This window comes from Rhinatrema bivittatum, chromosome 3 (assembly GCF_901001135.1).
Source record: "Rhinatrema bivittatum chromosome 3, aRhiBiv1.1, whole genome shotgun sequence".
Taxonomy (NCBI): Eukaryota; Metazoa; Chordata; class Amphibia; order Gymnophiona; family Rhinatrematidae; genus Rhinatrema; species Rhinatrema bivittatum.
This window is the reverse complement of record NC_042617.1, coordinates 532684716-532705055: the sequence shown is the minus strand read 5'-3', so window position 1 is coordinate 532705055 and position 20340 is coordinate 532684716. Positions and strand designations below refer to the sequence as shown.

The 20340-nt window shown below is 45.0% G+C and overlaps 1 protein-coding gene across 1 annotated transcript in view; it reads left to right on the top strand.

The window, feature by feature from the left end:
- Positions 1-20062, top strand: part of PREB (prolactin regulatory element binding) — a 41758-nt gene extending 21696 nt beyond the window's left edge. The window contains 8 exon segments of the mRNA XM_029596319.1: positions 1797-2017; positions 7549-7629; positions 12444-12568; positions 13651-13715; positions 13718-13823; positions 16726-16798; positions 17084-17243; positions 18196-20062. Coding sequence (XP_029452179.1) covers positions 1797-2017; positions 7549-7629; positions 12444-12568; positions 13651-13715; positions 13718-13823; positions 16726-16798; positions 17084-17243; positions 18196-18290 — 926 coding nt within the window. The 3' untranslated portion in view covers positions 18291-20062.
- Positions 20063-20340: the final 278 nt, after the last annotated feature.

The following is a 20340-nucleotide window of genomic DNA, read 5'->3' as shown; positions in this document are numbered from 1 at the left end:
AGGAAGTCCTTGCTAACTCGTAGGAAGGAAAGACTGTTAGGTTTAAATACACATAAGCGGTGACGTCATGCGGAGGGAACACACCCCCGAGTTTCCCACCATGATGTGCTTAAAGGAGAGGTTGGCGCGTGCGTGCCCTAGGTAACTCCAGGATCAAAACGGCGAACGCAATCACCCACACCGTCCCGGGGACGCCAGGGAGGTCGGTGTTCAGAGGCGGAGGTGGCCATTTTGGCAAGAATTGCTGGAGCTGGGAAAAAAGAGGTGAGCAACAGAGGGCGCAGCTGTCTGAGACCGGGTGCAACAGCAGGTCCTTGTTACAGGATCACTTCTTGCTGCACTAGGTTGATGCTCTCCAATCATGAGACCTTCCTCCTCCAAGGCAGCACCAGGGATGCTAGACTGGAGTTGGAACTCAGCTACTATGTCCCTGAAGGTCTCATCTATATACCTCTCTGTCTGCCTCAGCTCCTCCAGGTCTGCCCCTCTAGCCTCCAGAGGTTGTCTCTCTGAGAGACAACAGCTCTTTACATCGCATGCACACGTTCAACTTCTCACTGGCGGGTAAAAAGTCATACATGTGACACTCGATGCAAAAGACTGGGAGGCCCCCCTCTTGCTGCTGGACTGCTGCCTTCATCTTAAATTTGTTCAGGTCATGTTATGTTTTAGGTTGCTATGGGTGAAGGATTGCATACGATTAGGGTCCTTTAAATAAATGTATTAGTGATTTCATTATATATCTGGTAGTGACATTTAATGATCAAACTCTCTTGATAAGGTAGGGGACATTTCTGAGTTGAAGTTAAAAGGCCGATTTTTAACTTTTTTATTAAGTGTGAAGGTGATACCTGCCTATAAATTAAAGGATGAGCTAGGGCTGGGTGAGTGAAGGGTGGGAGGGTTGGGAAATACAAACACAAACTTCTGTTTGTTGCCTGACTTTCTGACTACCTATTTCAAACAAAATACACTATATAATATACCCCAATAGTTTACTTCTCCCCAATACTTTTAAGTTTTAAAAATTTCTCCAAGCAGTACTTACTGATTCTTTCCAGTCACCAGCAAGGTGATTGATTTTTCACTAGTGGGTATTTGTGTTAATACCACTCAAAATTGTCCCTTAGGAATCATAATTAAAGAAGAAATACAATATTTATTTCCGATGCATTTTCCACAGGTGCACACTTGTGTATGCATGCAAACTGTGCTTCTGAACGTTTTCCAGCATCCCTGCAGGCTTGTATCCCCCTGTGAGAAATATGCACATTGTCCAGCGAAAGTGTGTGTGTGGGGTGTTCGGGGGGGGGGGGGGCACGGATCTACATACATATCTGCTGTTTTGCCCCCATCATTATACTAGTTTTTATACTTTACAGCTATACTAGAAGAATTATTGGGTAGCAAATTTCTGTTTCTCTCTTAGGCGTTTACTTACCACTTTTGTAGCAGAATGGTATTAGGAAGATTAGGATCGATGACTTACTAAAGCTGCTAGATTTGAAGGAGCTGGCAGCCTGATTTTGCAAGAAATATGATACTGAGCAGAGTAAGATCATCTGCAGGGGTTGCTGGGAGTTTGGTGTAGGGGGCACCTGCTGCAGGGGAAACAGAGTATGAGGCAATTCTCAGTTGACATTCATAAGTAGTAATGCTCTCTGAAGTGTCTATACCAGCCATAGTTACTAAAGGGAATGACATGGGTACATTAATTGTGAGGAAGTTATCAGGCTTCTTAACTTCCTAGTTGGAAATGTATAAATAAGTGAATCAAAATTCTTTCATGTTTGTAGGAGGAAATGAAAGAGGCGTTAGGAAGAGGAAATCTTCTAATAATGCTGTGAAAGATGGAGGTGGGGATACCAAGAATGATACAGCTGAGATTTCTGTGGAGAAATTGCAAGTGGTGCAGACAGACTTCAGCTCAGAGTTGTTACAGAAATCAGTTTGTTTCAACAAGGATCATTCACTTCTCATCACAGGTGGAGCAGATGGTTTTGTGAGAGTTTGGGAGGTAGGTATTTCCCATTCTTAGCATAAAGTGCTAGTTCATTCTTGGATCCAATACCTGAGGTAGCTAGGACTGGTAACACTACAGAGGATACCAGTCTTCCCTGTACGTACCCGGATCAGTCCAAACCATGGGTTATGCCTCCCTTCCAGCAGGTGGAGACAGAGAAAAACTTGAAAGGCACCCTCACTTAACCTGGTGTGCCTCCTGCATCCCTTCAGTATTTCTCTGTCTCCAGCAGATGGAGGTGGTGCAAACCCTACAGTCTTGCCCTGTTTCTGGGGTGTAGGCTATCCCTTGAAATAATTGAGTGCACTAGCTATAAAGTTTTGAATCAAGCAAGTTTAAAAAAAAAAAAAAGTTATTCTGCAGAAGGGAGTGTTTCCCAATCCTCCCAGGAGGTTGCTAGATCCTGTGGGGTCATCCCCTCTGGTGGCAGGTTATTGGAGCTGGGGTTGGTAACCCCGCAGGGCTCCAGCCAGGTAAGGAGCTGGGGAAGAGATTACAGGTGGTCCGGTCCCTCTCTTACCCCATGTGATTCTCAGCGTTTGGAGGGAAAATGAAATTCGAGTCCAGAAACCCTCCCCGTCCGAATCGCTGAGTTTTTGACTAATTTCGCCGCGTTTTGGGCTGTTTTTCCCCCTCCACGATGCCGCGGCCATCTTTGTGTGTGGCATGTGGAGAATCGTCCACGTGGCTTTCCCGGGCTGGTATTTGCTCCTGCTGCCTTCCTGGAGGGGAAGGCTGCGGGTGGGGGGGTGAAATAGACCCCCACCTGGATGGAGATGACCCTAAGGTGGTCCGTCTGCTCCAGCGAGAGGAATTAGAATCCCCTCATTCCTGCAGTTCTGAGCTCAGAGTGGAGCGCCCCGCTGCAGGACTCTGTGGACCCAGTCCTGGCGGGATTACATATGCCGACCCGGGCCTTTCAGTTCCATCTCATGCTTCAGCAGCTGATGACCAGGGAGTGGGATGCTCGGGATGCTGGTTTACGGGTTGGAAGGGCCATGGATAAGATTTATCCGTTATTGGATGAATTTCTGGAGCTTCTGTGGTCCTCTAAGGTGGACGCTTCAGTTTCGGCTGTTGTCAAGCAGACCACTATTCCGGTCGCAGGGTCGGCGGCTCTCAAGGATCTTCGGGACCGCAAGCTGGAAGTCCTGCTTAAGCGCATCTTTGACGTATCGGCCCTGGGTATCCGGGCGGTGGTATGTAGCAGTTATATGCTGTGGGTGAGCCTGCGCTGGGTCCAGCAATTGCTGACGTCTAGAGATCTTCCTCCAGGAGAGTCAGAGCAGGCGGAATGATTAGAAGCGGCAGTAGCAAATGGAGCAGACGCGCTGTCTGACCTGCTCCGCACTTCATCTTACACCATGTCTTCGGTAGTGTCGGCAAGGTGACTTTTGTGGCTCCGTAACTGGTCAGCAGATGTCTCCTCCAAGGCTCAGCTTAAGGCTATTCCGTTTAAAGGTGGTTTCTTATTCGGGGATGATTTGGAGCAGTTTATAAAGTCCCTGGGGGAGAACAAAATTCACAAGTTACCAGAGGACAGGCCAAAACCCTCCAGAGGATTTCCATCTTCCCGCTCTCGTTTTTGAGGACAATGTAGGTTCCGGCAGAACAGGCCGCCTGCGGCCGGGCAGCAACAGCCATTAGCCAGAAACCAGTCCTAGACCTTGTTCTTTCGAGGCCACAGAACCCCCTGGGAGGATGGTTCTTCCTCCTCTCTCGCCTCCAAGACTACAGAATGAGATGGAGCCGGCCCATCCCTCGGGTTGGGGGTCGCCTCTCCCGGTTTTACGAGGCATGGGCCAGGATTACTTCCGATCAGTGGGTGCTAAGCATAATAGAATGAGGCTACGCTTTCGAATTTGCTCGACCTCTCCGAGATTTCTACTTAATTTCCCTATACAGTCCTCAGGTCAAGCGGCAGATCATTCGTCAGACTCTCGAACGTCTCCTGGCTCTCGGTGAGGTAAGACCAGTTCCTCCAGAACACTGGAGGACAGGGAGGTACTCCATTTACTTTGTGGTCCCAAAGGAGGAGGGTTCTTTTCGACCAACTTTGGATCTCAAAAAGGTAAACAAGGTGCCGCACTTTCGCATGGAGATTCTGTGCTCTGTCATCGCGGCAGTACGCAAGGGAGAATTCCTGGCCTCTCTGGATCAGATGGAGGCATATTTGCACATTCCCATTCGCAAGGATGACCAAAGGTTCCTTCGCTTTATGGTCCTGGGAATGCATTATCAATTTTGCGCTCTGCCGGTTGGTCTCACGACCGCCCCCTGTACGTTCATCAAGGTCATGGTGGTTGTGGCAGCGTCACTACGGAGACGAGGCCTTCTCATGCATCCCTACTTGGACGATTGGCTCATCAGGGCGAAGTCGAGAGATTGTTGTGTGGAAGCGATCCACACGGTGACTGCTCTCTTGGAATCCCTCGGCTGGGTACTCAATCAGGCCAAGAGCAACCTTGTCCCTTCTCAGATGTTGGAATTTCTGGGAGCTCAGTTCAACACTACGGTCGGGAAAGTTTTCCTCTCGATGGACCGAATGCACAAACTGATGGGACAAGTTCGGCGTTTGTTGGCCCTTCCACTGCCCAAGACCTGGGACTATTTTCAAGTTCTCAGCTCGATGGCATCTACTCGGGAGGTGGTTCCCTGTGCTTTTGCGCATATGAAACCATTACAACGAGCATTACTTTCCCGGTGGGATCCCAAGTCGGAGAATTTCCAATTTCCTCTCTCACTATCTGATCATGCCAGGTCCAGTCTTGGGTGGTGGCTTTGCCCATACAACCTGTCTCGAGGGGTGGACTTGGAAGTCCTGATCTGGATAGTGGTGACTACAGATGCCAGTCTCGCCGGCTGGGGAGCTGTTTACCAGCATCTGTCAGTACAGGGCAGCTGGTCCCCGGAGGAGTCCAGATGATCGATCAATCGCCTGGAGACCAGGGCGGGTCGCTTGGCCCTGCAATATTTTCTCCCCCGGTTGCACCATCAGGCAGTTCGCATTCTATCTGACAATGCGACAACGGTGGCTTACATCAACCATCAAGGAGGTACCAGAAGTCAAGCTGTAGCCAATGAGGCGGAGCTACTCATGACTTGGGCGGAGGAAAATCTGGCTATGCTAGCTGCATCTCACATCGCCGAGAAGGACAACATACAAGCAGACTATCTAAGTCGCCGGCACATAGATCCAGGAGAGTGGGAGCTTTCGGTCCGTGCAATGGATCTCATTTCTCGCAGGTGGGGGACTCCCCACATGGACCTGATGGCGATGCGAGACAATTAAGGGAGGCTCCTCATTTCTTCAGTCACAGAAGGGATCACAGCGCAGAGGGAGTCGATTCGCTAGTACTTCCCTGGCCAACATCTATTCTCCTTTACATGTTTCCTCCGAGGCCTCTGGTGGGCAAGGTTCTTCACAGGATAGAGGTCCACCCAGGGACCGTAATCCTAGTAGCTCCCGAGTGGCCCATACATCCGTGGTTCACAGATTTAATCAATCTAGCTGTAGACGGCCCTTTACGACTGTCATCTTCCACATCTTCTTCTCCAAGGTCCTATATATTTCAACCAGGCCGATAGCTTTTGTCTAGCGGTGTGGCTTTTGAAAGGAGGAGATTGAGGAAGAAAGGGTACTCCTGAGGAAGTTATCACTACACTGCTGCAAGCTATAGAAAAACGTCTACCGCTCTGTCATATATTAGGGTGTGGAGAGTTTTTGAGACATGGTGTCGGGAGCGAGAAATTCTTCCCCGACATGCTACTATTGCTCAGATGTTAAGCTTTTTGCAAAATGGTTTAGCCAAGTGCTTGTCTTTTTAACTCTCTCAGAGTACAGGTAGCAGCTCTAGGGACTCTGGTTGGCGGCTCGGTGGCGTCCCATCCAGATGTGGTGCGTTTCCTCAGAGGCGTAAGGCATTTGAAGCCCCCTGTCTGTTCAGTATGTCCTTCGTGGAGTCTTAATTTGGTACTTCACGTATTATGTGATCCACCATTTGAGCTCATGAAGGCGACGATGTTGAAAAATCTTGCGCTAAAAACAGTCTTTTTAGTGGCTATATGCTCAGCTCTTAGAGTGTCAGAGTTACAGGCTCTCTTGTAGGGAACCATTTTTGCAGATTTCAGAGTCGGGAGTTTCTCTTTGAACTGTTCAGTCTTTTTTGCCGAAGGTGGTCACGTCTTTCCATTTGTCAGTCAGTTGAGCTACCGGCTTTTCCTAATTTATCGAACGATGTTCCACAGCACGGGAGCTTCGTCGACTAGATGTGCGACGCTCGTTGTTACGCTATTTGGAAGTCACAAATTCTTTCCGACTCTCAGATCATTTTTGTCCTTTGGAGTGGTCCCAGGAAAGATCACAAGGTTTCTAAAAGACGATTGCTCACTGGTTGAGAGAAGCAATGTCTTCTGCATACATTTGTAAAGGACGACCGGTTCCTGAGGGCCTGAAGGCCCATTCTATCCGTTCTCAAGCAGCTTCTTGGGCTGAATGCCAGCTGCTATTGCCGCAAGAGATTTGTAGAGCGGCTACGTGGAAGACGTTCCACACTTTGCTCGTCACTACCGCTTGCACGTTCAGGCGCCTGGTGATTTTGGCGGTGGTGTGCTGCGCGCGGGACTCGCGAGGTCCCACCTGATTTAGGGAAGCTTTGGTACGTCACATGGTCTGGACTGATCCGGGTACCTACAGGGAAAAGAAAATTGGTTCTTACCTGATAATTTTCGTTCCTGTAGTACCACGGATCAGTCCCGACACCCGCCCAACGACTACGGGTGGGTAGCAGGGGGATCTGTAAAGTCTGCACGCGAGTGTTCTGGTTCTGTTATTGCAGCATAGTAAGAAAGAAAGTTATGTTTATACATTAGTTATTACAGTTCTGTTCTTGCTTGATTCATTGCTAGTATTTTTCTGCTTTGATACTCTATATACTGAAGGGATGCAGGAGGCACACCAGGTTAAGTGAGGGGTGACTTTCAAGTTTTTCTCTGTCTCCACCTGCTGGAAGGGAGGCATAACCCATGGTTTGGACTGATCCGTGGTACTACAGGAGCAAAAATTATCAGGTAAGAACCAATTTTCTTATAGCCTGTATAGGTGGTAGTTTCTAAGTAGTAATATGCCCTAACTGGCATAAAGTATTAGACAGTAGAACATCATTGTGAGCTAGTAATTTCTCACATGGAATGACGGTAAATAAAATAAATAAACAAATTGTAGCTGGGGGAGACAGTATGACAGAAGGGAAAAATGTGCTTTGCAAGCTACAAACGCAGACCCTTAATGACAACTCCACATGCCCCTGTCAATGTGGTACTGATACTAATTCTGATAGGGATGCATGCCTGGGATTCAAAGGATGATAACAGGCAAAAAGAAATTGCCAAATCGTATGTGGTAATTAAAACAAAAGCCAACATTTTTACAAAAATATATTTAATTAAAAGGACATCTCATTGACAAGAGAATACAATGCTGTAATCTCTATATGAATTCTCTGACCTGATAATCTTGGTTTCAGTTTCCCAATATGAAAAAGACTTTGGATTTTAAAGCCCATGATGGAGAAATTGAAGATATCGCTGTAGACCCAGATAACAAGGTACAGCACTGTTAACCTTGCACAAGGGGCTGATTTTATAAAGCTTTTTTCCCTATAGAGACAGAATAGCATAATAACCTTGGTAAATCAGGCTCTTGATTTTGGGAGTAACATCACTCAAATGTTTTGTTTGTTGTAAACCTTTCTCATAAATGTCCTTTGAGTTGTGTAAATATGTTATCTGTAAAATATAATCTATCTTGATTTTTTCTCCCAAACCTCTGTATGGTGATGTTCCCACTGTTCTTACTTTTCTGCATACCTTCACTGAGAATCTCTCCGTTCTACCCTCAACCCCTTACTTGTGTTCCTTATTGCAAGAGGTCATGGCTTTATTCCGTTTGACAGATTATCATTCCCACACTGTAGTAGATGATAAGAAATGGAGGCCTTGGAAGGTTAGCAGTGTCCTGTGAAAGCTTTTTGACCTCCGTTAAAGAGAGAGATTAATTTGTGAAAGTACTAAAAAGAACACATTGAGGGGGTAGCCCATACCAGATTCTCTCAGTCTTATGGAACATATTGTAAACCATCGATAAATCCTCTGCTTTGTTGATTTTTTTTTTTTTTTTTTGCTTGTAATATACTCCTTGTTTGCAACACTTTAACATTTTCTCAGAACAGCAGGAATGTAGTCCTCACACAGATGGAGCCCAACGTGGAAAACTTTTGTCAAAATTTCTAGCAACTTTGACTAAGCACACTGAGCATGCCCAGCATGTCTTATACCACAGTCCACGTGCGGTCCCTTTTCAGTCTCTCTTTTTTCTGCGAAATTGTGAGCCTTGCAGTTTGATTAAGCTCTAAAAAACGTGACTCTTGCCTTTTGGAAAATTTTGTTTTTCATGGTTTTTTGCGTTCATTTGCTTCAGATCTGTCGCTGGGTCCCTCTCGGTGCCTCCCCATAGTGTCCCCAGCCAGGGATTTCTGCATTTCGGGTAAGTTTTCTTTTCGTTCTCGGTTCCCCCTGTGGTGGCGGTGCCTTGGTGCCCACCAGCCATAGACACCCACCACAATCGTTTGGTCTTCTTTCCATTTATTTTGCCCCATCATGGCCACATCTGGTTTTCGCTAGTGCCAGAGTACCATGGCGATCATTGATCCTCGTGATGTTTGCATCCTCTGCCTGGGGGCATCATATGACATCCAGGTTGCCACTTAGGCGCCTAAATGACCCCAAAGGGATGTCATCTTCGACTCAACAGGATGAATGAGTTCTTCAGGTCAAAGAAGTCCAAGCCACTGGCATTGGCATCAAAGGACTTTGGAGCCAAACCAGTGGACATCTTGCCATTGACATCAGTGGGATAGTCTGTTCCGTCGAGGTCGCTGCTGGATAGGGTCACTGGATTCTGACTGCTGTCTATCTCTTCTGGTCCGAGGATGCCGGGTTTGGCATCTGGTAAGGACTAGGTTGAGCATTGAAGTCTAAGAAGCATTGGCCCCGGTCCCCATCGATGCACGGGGATGTACTGGCTTTTGCTGCGGCGACCCTGTGGTGAGGAGTGCCCATCATCCATTGATACCCAGGATCTGTGGTGGTCTTCATCAGTTCTGGTGCCAGTTGACTATCTCCCTCACGGGTCCAAGAAAGATCTGTCCACCCCTCCTTCCTCCCAGTTGGTGTTGGCATCGGCAATGTTCAAGGAGGAGCTGGAGTTTCAAGTCCAGGCAGCAGTGGAGCAGGCGCTGCAGGGCTTCAGACTGGTGGCACTGGAGCTGGTACCGCCTGTCCTCGTACTGCTTCTGGAGAAGCTCAATATGGTTATCAGTGCATTACTGACCAAGCTGGTGTCTGTTCCTGGGATGGCATCGGTGCATGGCAGGGCACCAAGGCCTCCCCCTACTGATACAGTGGTCTTCGCCGGTTCCTCTGAAGAGGAAGCTCCACCAAGGCTGGTGGAGATGCAGAGACCTATAGTCCCCCATTCAATTCCATCTGTGTCTGTACCTCTGGATGTAGGCAAAACACCTAGGACCTTATCCCCTCACTGGCATACAGTAAGGATGAGGGTCCCTATGACTCTTTGGGAGATGATCAAATGGAATCCTACTCCAATGACTTGGATGGTCTCCCATCAGACCCTTCCAGATGAGCGAAGGAGGTCTCCGCACTAGGACCTAACCTTTGCAGGTTTTGTGAGGTGATGGTGGAGGCCATCCCATTCCAGCTTTTAACTGAATCCTTCAGTTTGTGGAGCCTCCTAAGGAGATCGTGGCAGTCCCAGTACACGTGATCCTTAAGGAGGTGCTACTGAGGATTTGGGAACATCACCTCACAGTGTCTCCCATTAATAAGAAGGCGAACGGGGTTTACCTAGTCCAGACGGCTGCCAGATTCGATAATCGTCATCTGCCTTACTAGTCAGTGGTGATCGAATTTGCCCTCGAGGGCCAAATGCTTTCGGACCCATTCCTCGGAGCTCCCAGGAAGGACCACAGATTGATGGACGCTCTTGAGGAAGGTGTTCCAAGATACCATGCTTATTGTCCTTATCGCTGCCTACCAGCTCTATATTAGCCAATACTCGCAGGACATCTGGAAGCAGGTGCAGGAAGTGCTGAGCAGCTGCCTCAGCAGCAAGACACCCTCAAGTCGCAGGTGCACAAGGGTCTGGAGTGTGGGGAAACATGAGGTCCATGCGACCTATGATGTTTTCAAGATGGCATCGTGGGTCTCTGCAGCAGGAAACGGCATCCACAGAATGGCATGGCTGCGGGCATCAGATCTCTGAGCAGAGGTACAGAAAAGACTCACAGACGTGCTGTGTACTGGAGAGAATCTCTTTGGACATAGGGTGAGGGATGCTGTGTCCCAACTCTCTGACAGTACTCTGGACTAGTCCTCCTCCTCCTCCAGGAGGCCAGGGCCAGAAAGTCTTTCTTTCGTTAAAGGAAATGCTATCCTCCTCCACCTCCTTGATCCCGTCCAACCTTTAGAGTTCCGTGGCTGTCTGAGGCAGCAGTTTCCAAGCCCTAGCCAGCTCCTCAGTCAACTTTGGGGACGGGGTTTTGACTGGGCCATAGCCAGTTGCCTGTACCTGGGATGATGGTCCTTCCGGTTAGGGGCATGCTGCAGTTCTTTGTGAACCAGTGGCCCAGTATAACCTCAGACCAGTGGGTTTTATCCATCATCCGCCAGGACTACCAATTAAATTTATTGGGTGTCCTGCCAAATTGACTTCCGTACCTGTTTTGGGGGCTGATAGTGCATCAGGAGGTACTACGAATGTAGTCTCTTCTCTCTTAATGGCCAGAGTGGTCGAGCCCCTACCATCAGTACAAAGCCAACGGGGATCCTACTCCGGTACTTCTTGATTCCAAAGAGAACAGGAGGATTCCGTCCCATCCTAGACCTGAGGGCCTTAAACAAATTTCTAAAAAAAGAAAAGTCCAAGATGGTTTCCTGGGTACCTTGATCCCCACTTTTGCAAAAAGGGGACTGGCTATGCTCCCTCGACCTAAAGGATGCATACACCCATATCAAGTTCTTCCCAGGTCACAGGAAATATCTCATTCATTCATGGTGGGAAAACAGCACTTCCAGTACTGGGTGCTGCCATTCGGACTCGTGTCCACCTCATGGGTCTTCATGAAATGCCTAGCTGTGGTGGTGGCGCATCTCCACAGACTGGGAGTACATGTTTTCCTGTATTTGGACGATTGGCTGGTCAAGAGCATGTCTCAGGCAGGGGCCACCAGATCCATGCTCTTGACCATTCGGGTAAATTTTCCTCTTCTAACGAGTACTGCAATCCCACTATACCACCAATGCTGGTGTAGGGAAAGCACGTCCACATTTGCTAGGAGCCGGAGAGAGATACTGAGGTCACTTCAGGGGTCTATCTAAGGTGAGGTCAGCTTTGAAACCTGACTCTGTCTCCATCTGCTAGCAGTGGAGTATATAACCATTGGTTCTGAGTCCATCTGTCTACACTAAGGAAAATTTATCAGGTAAGTAATTTCTCCATTCAAGACTGAAGAGGTACCCCACGTTGATGCATGGTTTAAAGCATGCTGGGCATGCTCATTGTGCCTAGTCATAGTTTCTAGAAACTTTACATAAGTTTCTGCATTGGGGCTCCATCTGATGATGTCACCCTTGTGTGTGGACTAACATCCTCCTGTCCTCAGAGAACACATGTTACAGGTAAGCAACTCTGCTTTCCCCTCATTTGTTGTGCTGAAGGGACCACTTAGAATTGAAGCAATGTTTGCTTTCTGTTGAGATTATACTTCCTAAAAATGTGTTTCAGGATAATATCTTACTTGCTGCTTTCTACTACTGCATGACCTTGATTGCAGGACAGAATGAGCATGGGTATGCAGAATTTAGCAGGTCTGGTACTTAGCATAGAACTATACTAAGAACAGCAATCCTTACTATGACTTCTCCCTAGCATTAACCTGGAAATGTCCTATCTATTGCACACCAAATGGCACATTACCTTGTGGTTTCAAACTAACATCGTCTACCTGACACATGGGTAGGTTTAAGGCCTAAGAGAGAAGTATAAGGGGATTGTGTATTACATTTTATGTTGTGTTCTCCTACCTTGGGCTGTTGGGGAGGGCCAAGTTATAAATATGAAAAATAGCTAAATTCTGTTTCATTTTCACCAGTGATTGGAAGAAAGGTATTTGACTTTTTTTTTTTTTTTTTAAACTATAGAACATTTCATCTTTATAGTACCATCATGTGTAATTGGAAAATGATTGTAGGTATAGGAAAGCTTGGTCAAGTTCTTGTCCTTTGCCATATGTGGTCAGGATCCAATAAACCTGTCACCTGTATCGATCCTTTGTCTTCCTAGATAGTGACAGCGGGACATGATTTTCAGTGCTGTATATGGAAAAAAGATCAGTTGGTGATGGGCCTGCGATGGAACGAGAACCTTCCAGCAATCACAGACAAAGCATACAGATACCAAGCTTGCAGGTAATAGTCTTAGTTTCAGAAACCTCTGAGAGTTTATATGCAGGTCAGTAGCTGTAGGGCTACTGATCTGCACAAGTAGTACAGGCATTACATGTTTTTACGGTTTTCAAATACACTGCCTTCAACTCAGACCTTGTAGAACATTAGACAGAAGAAGTATGCTTGATTCCTAATTTCATGGGAAGGGAAATAAAAGTTGTTACCCTGAGTCCTTTAGGACAGCAAGTAGAAGAATCTGTACTTTTCTAGCTTATGACACTAGAAGTAGGAGGTATGTGGGTCCTGAGAGCCATTATATCACTGACGGTGAGTCTATGGTATGAGTGGCTAAAGTGACACATGGCAGTTCCACAGGGCTTAAAAGATGTGGTCCAGAACTGAAGATGAAGTTCCAGTGTAGCTGGCATTCAGTAGCCCATCAAGTCTAGATAGGTGTGTGTTGCCACCTGTATGGAAAATGTCTTCCATCACTGCATTAAGTAGAAGTTATGGGTCTTATAAGTTTGTGCTACCTAAACTAAAATGAAAAATCAAGCCTCAGTTACCCAAAAGAAGTACTGGCAAATGTTCTCTTAGAAATAAAACCTGTACTGGAAACAGCAAACGCTCGTAGTTGCCGTGGCAGCTCCATTTCTTCTTCCTCCTATGGTTTTGTGTTTGAAAAGGAAGCACATGTTAGATGAAATGGGGCTTCTTCGAGGACTATGCATGTGCCTGCTTTTATTCCAGCACTCAGTGAAAGGTTTCAACTGGTTCATTTCCTGGGAGTAATGCCCTGCACACTTTTGCTATGGTGAATCAGGTAAGGTAGAGGGAGTTGGAGGCACATGGGTGGTGGATGCAGCTACACTTGCATATTGCAAGCTTTTTGAGTGGTATTCTTTAGGCTTATTGTGACTGATCATATTTCCTTTTCACTTTGAAATCAGTAGATAAAGCAACTTAAACCACTACCACCCTCATTACATAATAGGGATACAGAGTATTATCTCTTTATGCATCTTTATCCTTCGTTTCTGTTGATCTCTTAGCATTATATAAAGAGAAGATAACTGAGATTTGCTTTTGCTTGTTTTCTGTAGGTTTGGTAAGGTGGAGGATAATAAGAATGCTCTTCGGCTCTATACAGTCCAAATTCCCTACAAAGGGAACGCAAGCCTCTTCCCTGCTACATCACCAAGTGGGATGGCAAGAATTATTTGGCATTGCTCACGCAGCCATGCGGCAGTGAAGTCATTTCCTGTCTGTCAGTCAGGTATTTAAAGCTAGACTAAGGGCCTGATTCGCTGAGGCTTTTCTCCCGGTCTATATCTATGGGAGGAAAAGCTTAGTGAATGAAGTCCTATGGATAATATATCTGTTAACTTCCACATGGTGGCAGGGGATGTGTCACAGAGGGCATGTTAAATGGCTGACTTTATCTTAGCCAACAATTGTTGAGTGATTTCATACCATGGGGATACTCTGTAAAAAATAATTTTGAGCTCATTTAAGTCCAAAGAGAAATACAAGAGAGGGAGATTCCAGAAGAAGGAAGAAAAAAATATAACTTTACTCTTATTTTGCTTTCTCCTTTAGGAGGATTGGAAAGCTCTGGTTGTAATGTTTTGTTGCAGCCAGGTTTAGTCTCAGATTGCAGTCATGGCTCCTTATATCCCTGATCTGTCAACTAAAAGCAGTAGTATTACTGATCTGTGGGGGAGAATTCTTTTCCTACAGCTTACACAATTGCCTCTAGTGGAATTTTAATGACCCTTAGCTGTGCTACTGCTTTTTGCACTCTTATACGAGGGTGCCACTAGGTCTTGGTTTTGAACCATAAAAGATGGCAATTAGGGGTAAATATTCCTTTAGTGCTGGTGCTTTCAATTTCTAGACTTGGAAGGGAGGACTGGAATTTCTGTGGCCTCATATCCATTTAGTGCAGAAAGGCTCCATACTATCAGCACTTACTATATAAGGTAACCACAATGATCACCCCCCCCCCCCCCACGCCCATACTATCAGCACCAGATCAACACACTAATAAAATTTATTGCAAAGAAAAGGAACCTCCTGTGAAGTTGTGAAACTTGCTTATCATAAACATTTTTTCATTTCCTTTCTACTACTCAGGAGGGCAGTAACTTTTCTTTTTTTTTTGGGTGGGGAATAGGGGAAGAAGGGATGTAACTTGTATTTTTTGAACATTTATCTTTTGGACTACAATAAACTCAAAATATGTTTGCTTGCTGCCTTTGTGGAATAAGGCTTGATAGTTTTCCTGAAGAAATGGCACGTCATGTGTGTGAAATTGGGACCTAGTGGAAAAACATCACAATTAAGAGCGCACCACTTTCTTTTTCTCTTAGTGCTCATCTCAGCCTTACTATACAAGACTACTGTCTGTATACAGTCCTGAAGCAAGATGGCTGCCATAGTAGCTTACTGCTTAATTTCTTCATCTGTCGCTCATCAGTTAGCTAACACAGAGGCCGATACAGTACAGTGCACTCCAGCGGAGCGCACTGTTAACTTGCCATTGGACGCGCGTTTTCCCTTACCCCTTATTCAGTAAGGGGCGGAAAACACCCGCTGAACCTAATAGCGCCCTCAACATGCAAATGCATGTTGATGGCCCTATTAGGTATTCCCGCGTGATTCAGTAAGTAAAATGTGTAGCCAAGCTGCACATTTTACTTTCAGAAATTTGCGCCTATTTCTGCCGACACCGGGAAAGTGCACAGAAAAGCAGTAAAAACTGCTTTTCTGTGCACCCTCCGACTTAATATCATGGCGATATTAAGTCGGAGGTCCCGAACAGTAAAAAAAAAAGTAAGAAAAAAAAATTTGAAGTCGGCTGGTGGCTGTCGGGTCGAAAACCAGACACTCAATTTTGCTGGCGTCCGGTTTCTGAGCCCATGGCTGTCAGCGGGCTCGAGAACCCACGCCGGCAAAATTGAGCGTCAGCTGTCAACCCCGCTGACAGCCGTCGCTCCGGGCCAAAAGGAGGCGCTAGGGACGCGCTAGTGTCCCTAGCGCCTCCTTTTGCCCGTTTCTACCGCCGGGCCTCATTTAAATACTGTATCGCGTGCACAGGCGAGTGGGCGTTCGCCTGCTCTCCCGCGGACTTTACTGAATCGGCCCAACAATATGTAGAAACATAGACTTGATAGCAGATAAGGATCATAAGATCCATTTAGTCTGCCCAATTTCCTGATATAGTGAATTTTAAGATTAAGTTTGGGGCTTTGACATTAAATCATGAAAACGCCACAGGAAGACTCAGCATTACTGGATGCCCTGTGAGGGAAAGCCAGAGCTTATGTGCTGGAATCCCAGCACTTCTTGTGACCTGTGTGTACAGTGAGGATCTTCCAATCCCAATTAGGTAAGTTGGGGCTTGTCAAACCTGTCCTGGGGACCCCGCAGCCAGTCAGGTTTTCAGGATGTCCACAATGAATATGCAGAAGATAAATTTACGTATACCAAGACTCCATGATACGTAAATTTATCTCCTGCCTATTCATTGTGGATATCCTGAAAACCCTGGCAGGCTGCAGGGTCCACAGGACAGGTTTGGAAAGCCTTGAGGTAGGGCTTTCATAGTTTAAGGTTTTTAAATATGTTGATGGGCATCCATGTATCTGAAAGCTTGAATCCTGTCATGCTTGACCTAATCAATCCGTGTTACTCTTGTTAATCTAATCTAGTAATGTTCTAGCAGCTGCATTGATCCTGCAGAAAACTGGATTCATTGTAGGTTGTGATACCTTTTTTGATTGGATCAACATAAGTCCAAACATTTTGTAGTGCATGAACCTTCAAGAGCACATAGGACCTTTCTTCAGATGTGACACTATTAATGGAATTTTTCTCCTGAGGAATTGATTAGATTGGGAATATTTTGTCATTAATATGAGTGTCATCTTAGTTCATTTTGACATTAATGGTAGCAGGAGAGGGGTCACCTGAAGGTGGACTACTATAATGATGTGCATGTGCAATTGATTTATCCCTACCTGAGTTAGTGATATCCTACTGAATTGTTCTGTGAAGGGATTCCTGTCTCTGCAGTTGCCCTATGGCATATTGGATGAGAATGATGACTGCTTTTCACTGGTGATGGTGGCAAGAAAGGCATGCTGTTTCAACATATGTATCTTTATTCTTTTTAGTGACTCTGGAACATTTCTTGGTTTGGGTACAGTGACGGGATCAGTTGCTATTTACATCTCCTTTTCACTCCAGGTATAGGGTTTCCTTCTGAATCTTCCTTGCCTGTAAAAGTCCTTTGGCTGGAGTTTCTCACAGTTCTTGTGTTATTGCTTTGCTGAATTCAAATCAGTGTGGCGAATAACACTAGGATCAATTTACTTGAGACATTTTCGTGCCCATGATTGCCCCTTTTGTGTTGTTTCTTTTCCTGTTTCACAAACACTTCTTCAGCCAAAGCTGAATTTTAAGGATTGTAGATGGGAAAGGGTACTCTGTGGTTTCAGCTAAAGTATTGCTTTCTTTTCTTGCATTCCACAGAAGATGTACTATGTAAAGGAAGCCCATGGAATCGTGGTGACAGACGTAGCTTTTCTGCCAGAAACACGCCGTGGAAGAGAGCTCATGGGAGATAATGAGGTTGCGTTGCTCAGTGTGGCTGTGGACAGTTGCTGCAAACTGCATCTTATACCCAACCGATGTATGTTCCATTGAAGTAGTCAATCTAAGCTCGGTCACAAATTCTAGCTAGGGTATCAAGATTATTTTACAGATTTGCTTTAGAATATATGAATGTGCTTACTGAGTTCAAGTTCTTTGCAAGGCATGGGGTGCACAGAGCTGGTTCAGAGCTGTGCATTATCTATAGCATTCTTTTTTTTTTTTGATTAGTTTGGTATGTAATATGGTATAGATCAGCAGCATTGGTGCTTCCTTCTGATAGGAATGGGTGCCACTGCATATTGTTTCAAAGAATGTAGAGAATGGAGTTTAATTTTATGGTGAAATTTTGGCAGTTGAGGATAATCCTAAAGATCCAGTGCTGTCATATTTTCTTCCAAAGTCTACGATGATTGTGAATTTTGGCAATGAATAATTGTCATTGGAACATACATTTTTGGTCATAAGACAAGTGATCTTGGTGCATAGATTTTATATTTAGTGTGTATGCTTGCAATGGAAATGGAGGACACTATTTTTAGTGACTACCCAAATAAACCAAGTAAAGACTCACAATACTGATTAAAATATTGGTAATGCCTGTCAAACACCATGTTTCACCCACTTGTTTGTTTATAATCAAGGACATCATAAAATGTTAATTAAGGCTTTTTAGGACCAGATATTCTAAATGGTTTTGCTAGTTTTCTGTCTATGGGAATAAAGCTTAGGACACAGTGCTTATTAATTTGCACTACTGGAAATTTTCCCTTCTTTCTATTAGGATAAAAGTTCTTGAAACAGCTTTAACAGGTTGTTTTACATAAATGTGTTATACAGTAGGTGGTCTAATTCTTGAATTCTTTGGTAGTAATGTAACCTAATAAAATATAGGAATTTATATAATGACTTCAATGCTTGATAAAAATACAGCTTTTATGGTGCAAGGTTGTCTCACAGAACCAATGGGAATCTTTCTCTCTTGTTCCTAGATATGTTCCCATTTTGGCTGCTCTTACTACTGTGTGCCGTGATGATCATCGCTGTCATTCTGCTGTTGCAGTACAGCTTCCCAGGATTCTTATAGGACACACAGGAGGCAGTGGGGTAATCTGGACAATCCCATCGTGATTCTTGCTTGCAGCATCACTTTTGACCCCTGATATCCAAATGGCTACAGAAAGCCAGAGGAACTGGGCAGTCACTGCAACAAGATACAATGGTAGAATGAAGTTATGGGGCAAGACCAGAACTCTAGGTCCATGCAGTCTCTCCCCGTCGTCATCTGTTTTCTCTGTTTCACATTCCTGTCTAGTTTCATGAGAAATCCTTGTATATCCTGCAGTACTGCAACTTGAAAATGAGAAGAGGATTTCAACAGAGCCTGAATTTGTGAAGCTTATGGGTGGGGTGGTTTTTACGTTTTCAGTTTTGTCTGAAATTTTAGTCCAGCTGTGCTGGAGGAGCGTGGAAAATGGAGTCTGTTTTGTGATTTCATGAAAAAGTAGTTCCTGTGGGGTACGTCAAGTTCATTTCCATTGTTCAAGACCTGCTGTACTATCTGTCCTGGGCTCTAGATAGCACACTGGATCTATCCCTGTGGGAATGCTTCCTTCAGTCAACTGGAAGATATTGTACATAGGTCCCACATGGAGATGATATCAACAGCTTCCTTAGTTTACTTATTTGATATGACTCAATCATCTGGGAAGCTAGAAATTGACAAAATCTTAAACATTGTACCATTTATACTGTTCTTGTGAAACTCTGGCAAAAGTTGCCAAAAGAAGACTTTTTGGTATCTTGATAAACATCAATTATTTTAATACTGTGTACATCTGCTGCTGCTGTTCTTCAATGTTCAACTCTCTAACTCTTGCCTTGCCTTTTCTGGTGAAAGCAGGAGAGCTATGCTTTTTATTTTTTATTTTTTTGCACCTGGGCCTGCTCTCTAGTATTTTCCACTATAACACTTGTTGCCTTATCTTTGGTATTCTTCTGGTTCTCTCAGGACTGAACCTTGTTACCTGCTGCCTCAGAAGAGGCCTATGCTTATTTTTGCTCGAGTCACTGAATGCATGGCCACAAAAGTACATTTCAGTTTAGAGTCAGTGATGTTGAAATTGCTGCTTTAAGAAATCACCTGGAGGTGAGGGATAAATGAAAACAAACCTAATCATTGCTGAGGGGTGCTAGATTACATGTTATTGTTCGGCCTATGATAGCACATCCTTCTTTTTCTCCCTGTTTTTTTTTTTCAATTTCTTGTTTTCTGTATCATCTTTCCTAAAGCACGTTACCTCCCCTTCACGGGTGTTCTCTTAATCCTTGTCCTGCCTGCTTACTGTTGGTGGTCTGTCTTCATGTCTACCCTGGAGTTGAATAAACACATACTATGAACCTGGCAAAGAATTGAAATTGCAGCAGCAAAGCAAGAGCATTTTGGAAAAGCCCAAAAGTTATAGAAAAGCAGAATTTTTAAAATTTTAATATTCCCTCAGTTTTCCAATGTCTCATCCCTCTGATAGTATCTGGGATATCTGATATTTGAAATTCTGATGCAGCTGCCTCTTTATTCCCAAGGATTCTTTCTGGACATTTCAGAGGGGAATGAAAACAGGAAATTTTATTGGAATGTTTCAGCTTTTAGCCTTGTCCCTTTATCTATGAAGTGGAAAATACAGAAGAAAATGCTATAAAGTCTTAAAATAATATATTGCTTCCTTATTTTGCCCTGTTGGTCTTCAAGTGAGGAGATGATCCATTGGTATATTCTGTGTCTTTCCCTGAGGGGAAAGATATTAACAGTAAGTTCTGGTGTGCAACATTTACAATAAAGAAACCAGAAAATAAACCTAATGCTGGCCCTTGTGTTAACTGCTGAAAGTGAGCCTGGCAAAGGGATTCAAATTAGCCATGAAAATGGGTACTGAATTCTTAAAAGGAAAATAGAGCGAAAACTATGATTTATATTTGCGTGTGTGCATAATAGAGAGGGTGTGTTGTACTTGCTCTGTTGGGGTGGAGAAATGGGAAGTTAGTGGAGCTCAGTCGGGAAGGCATGGCAGGGTGTGGGTGAGATAGGTTTGCAGGAGCTGGTGGTGTATGGAGGTGGCATGTGTTGGCAGGGTGAACAA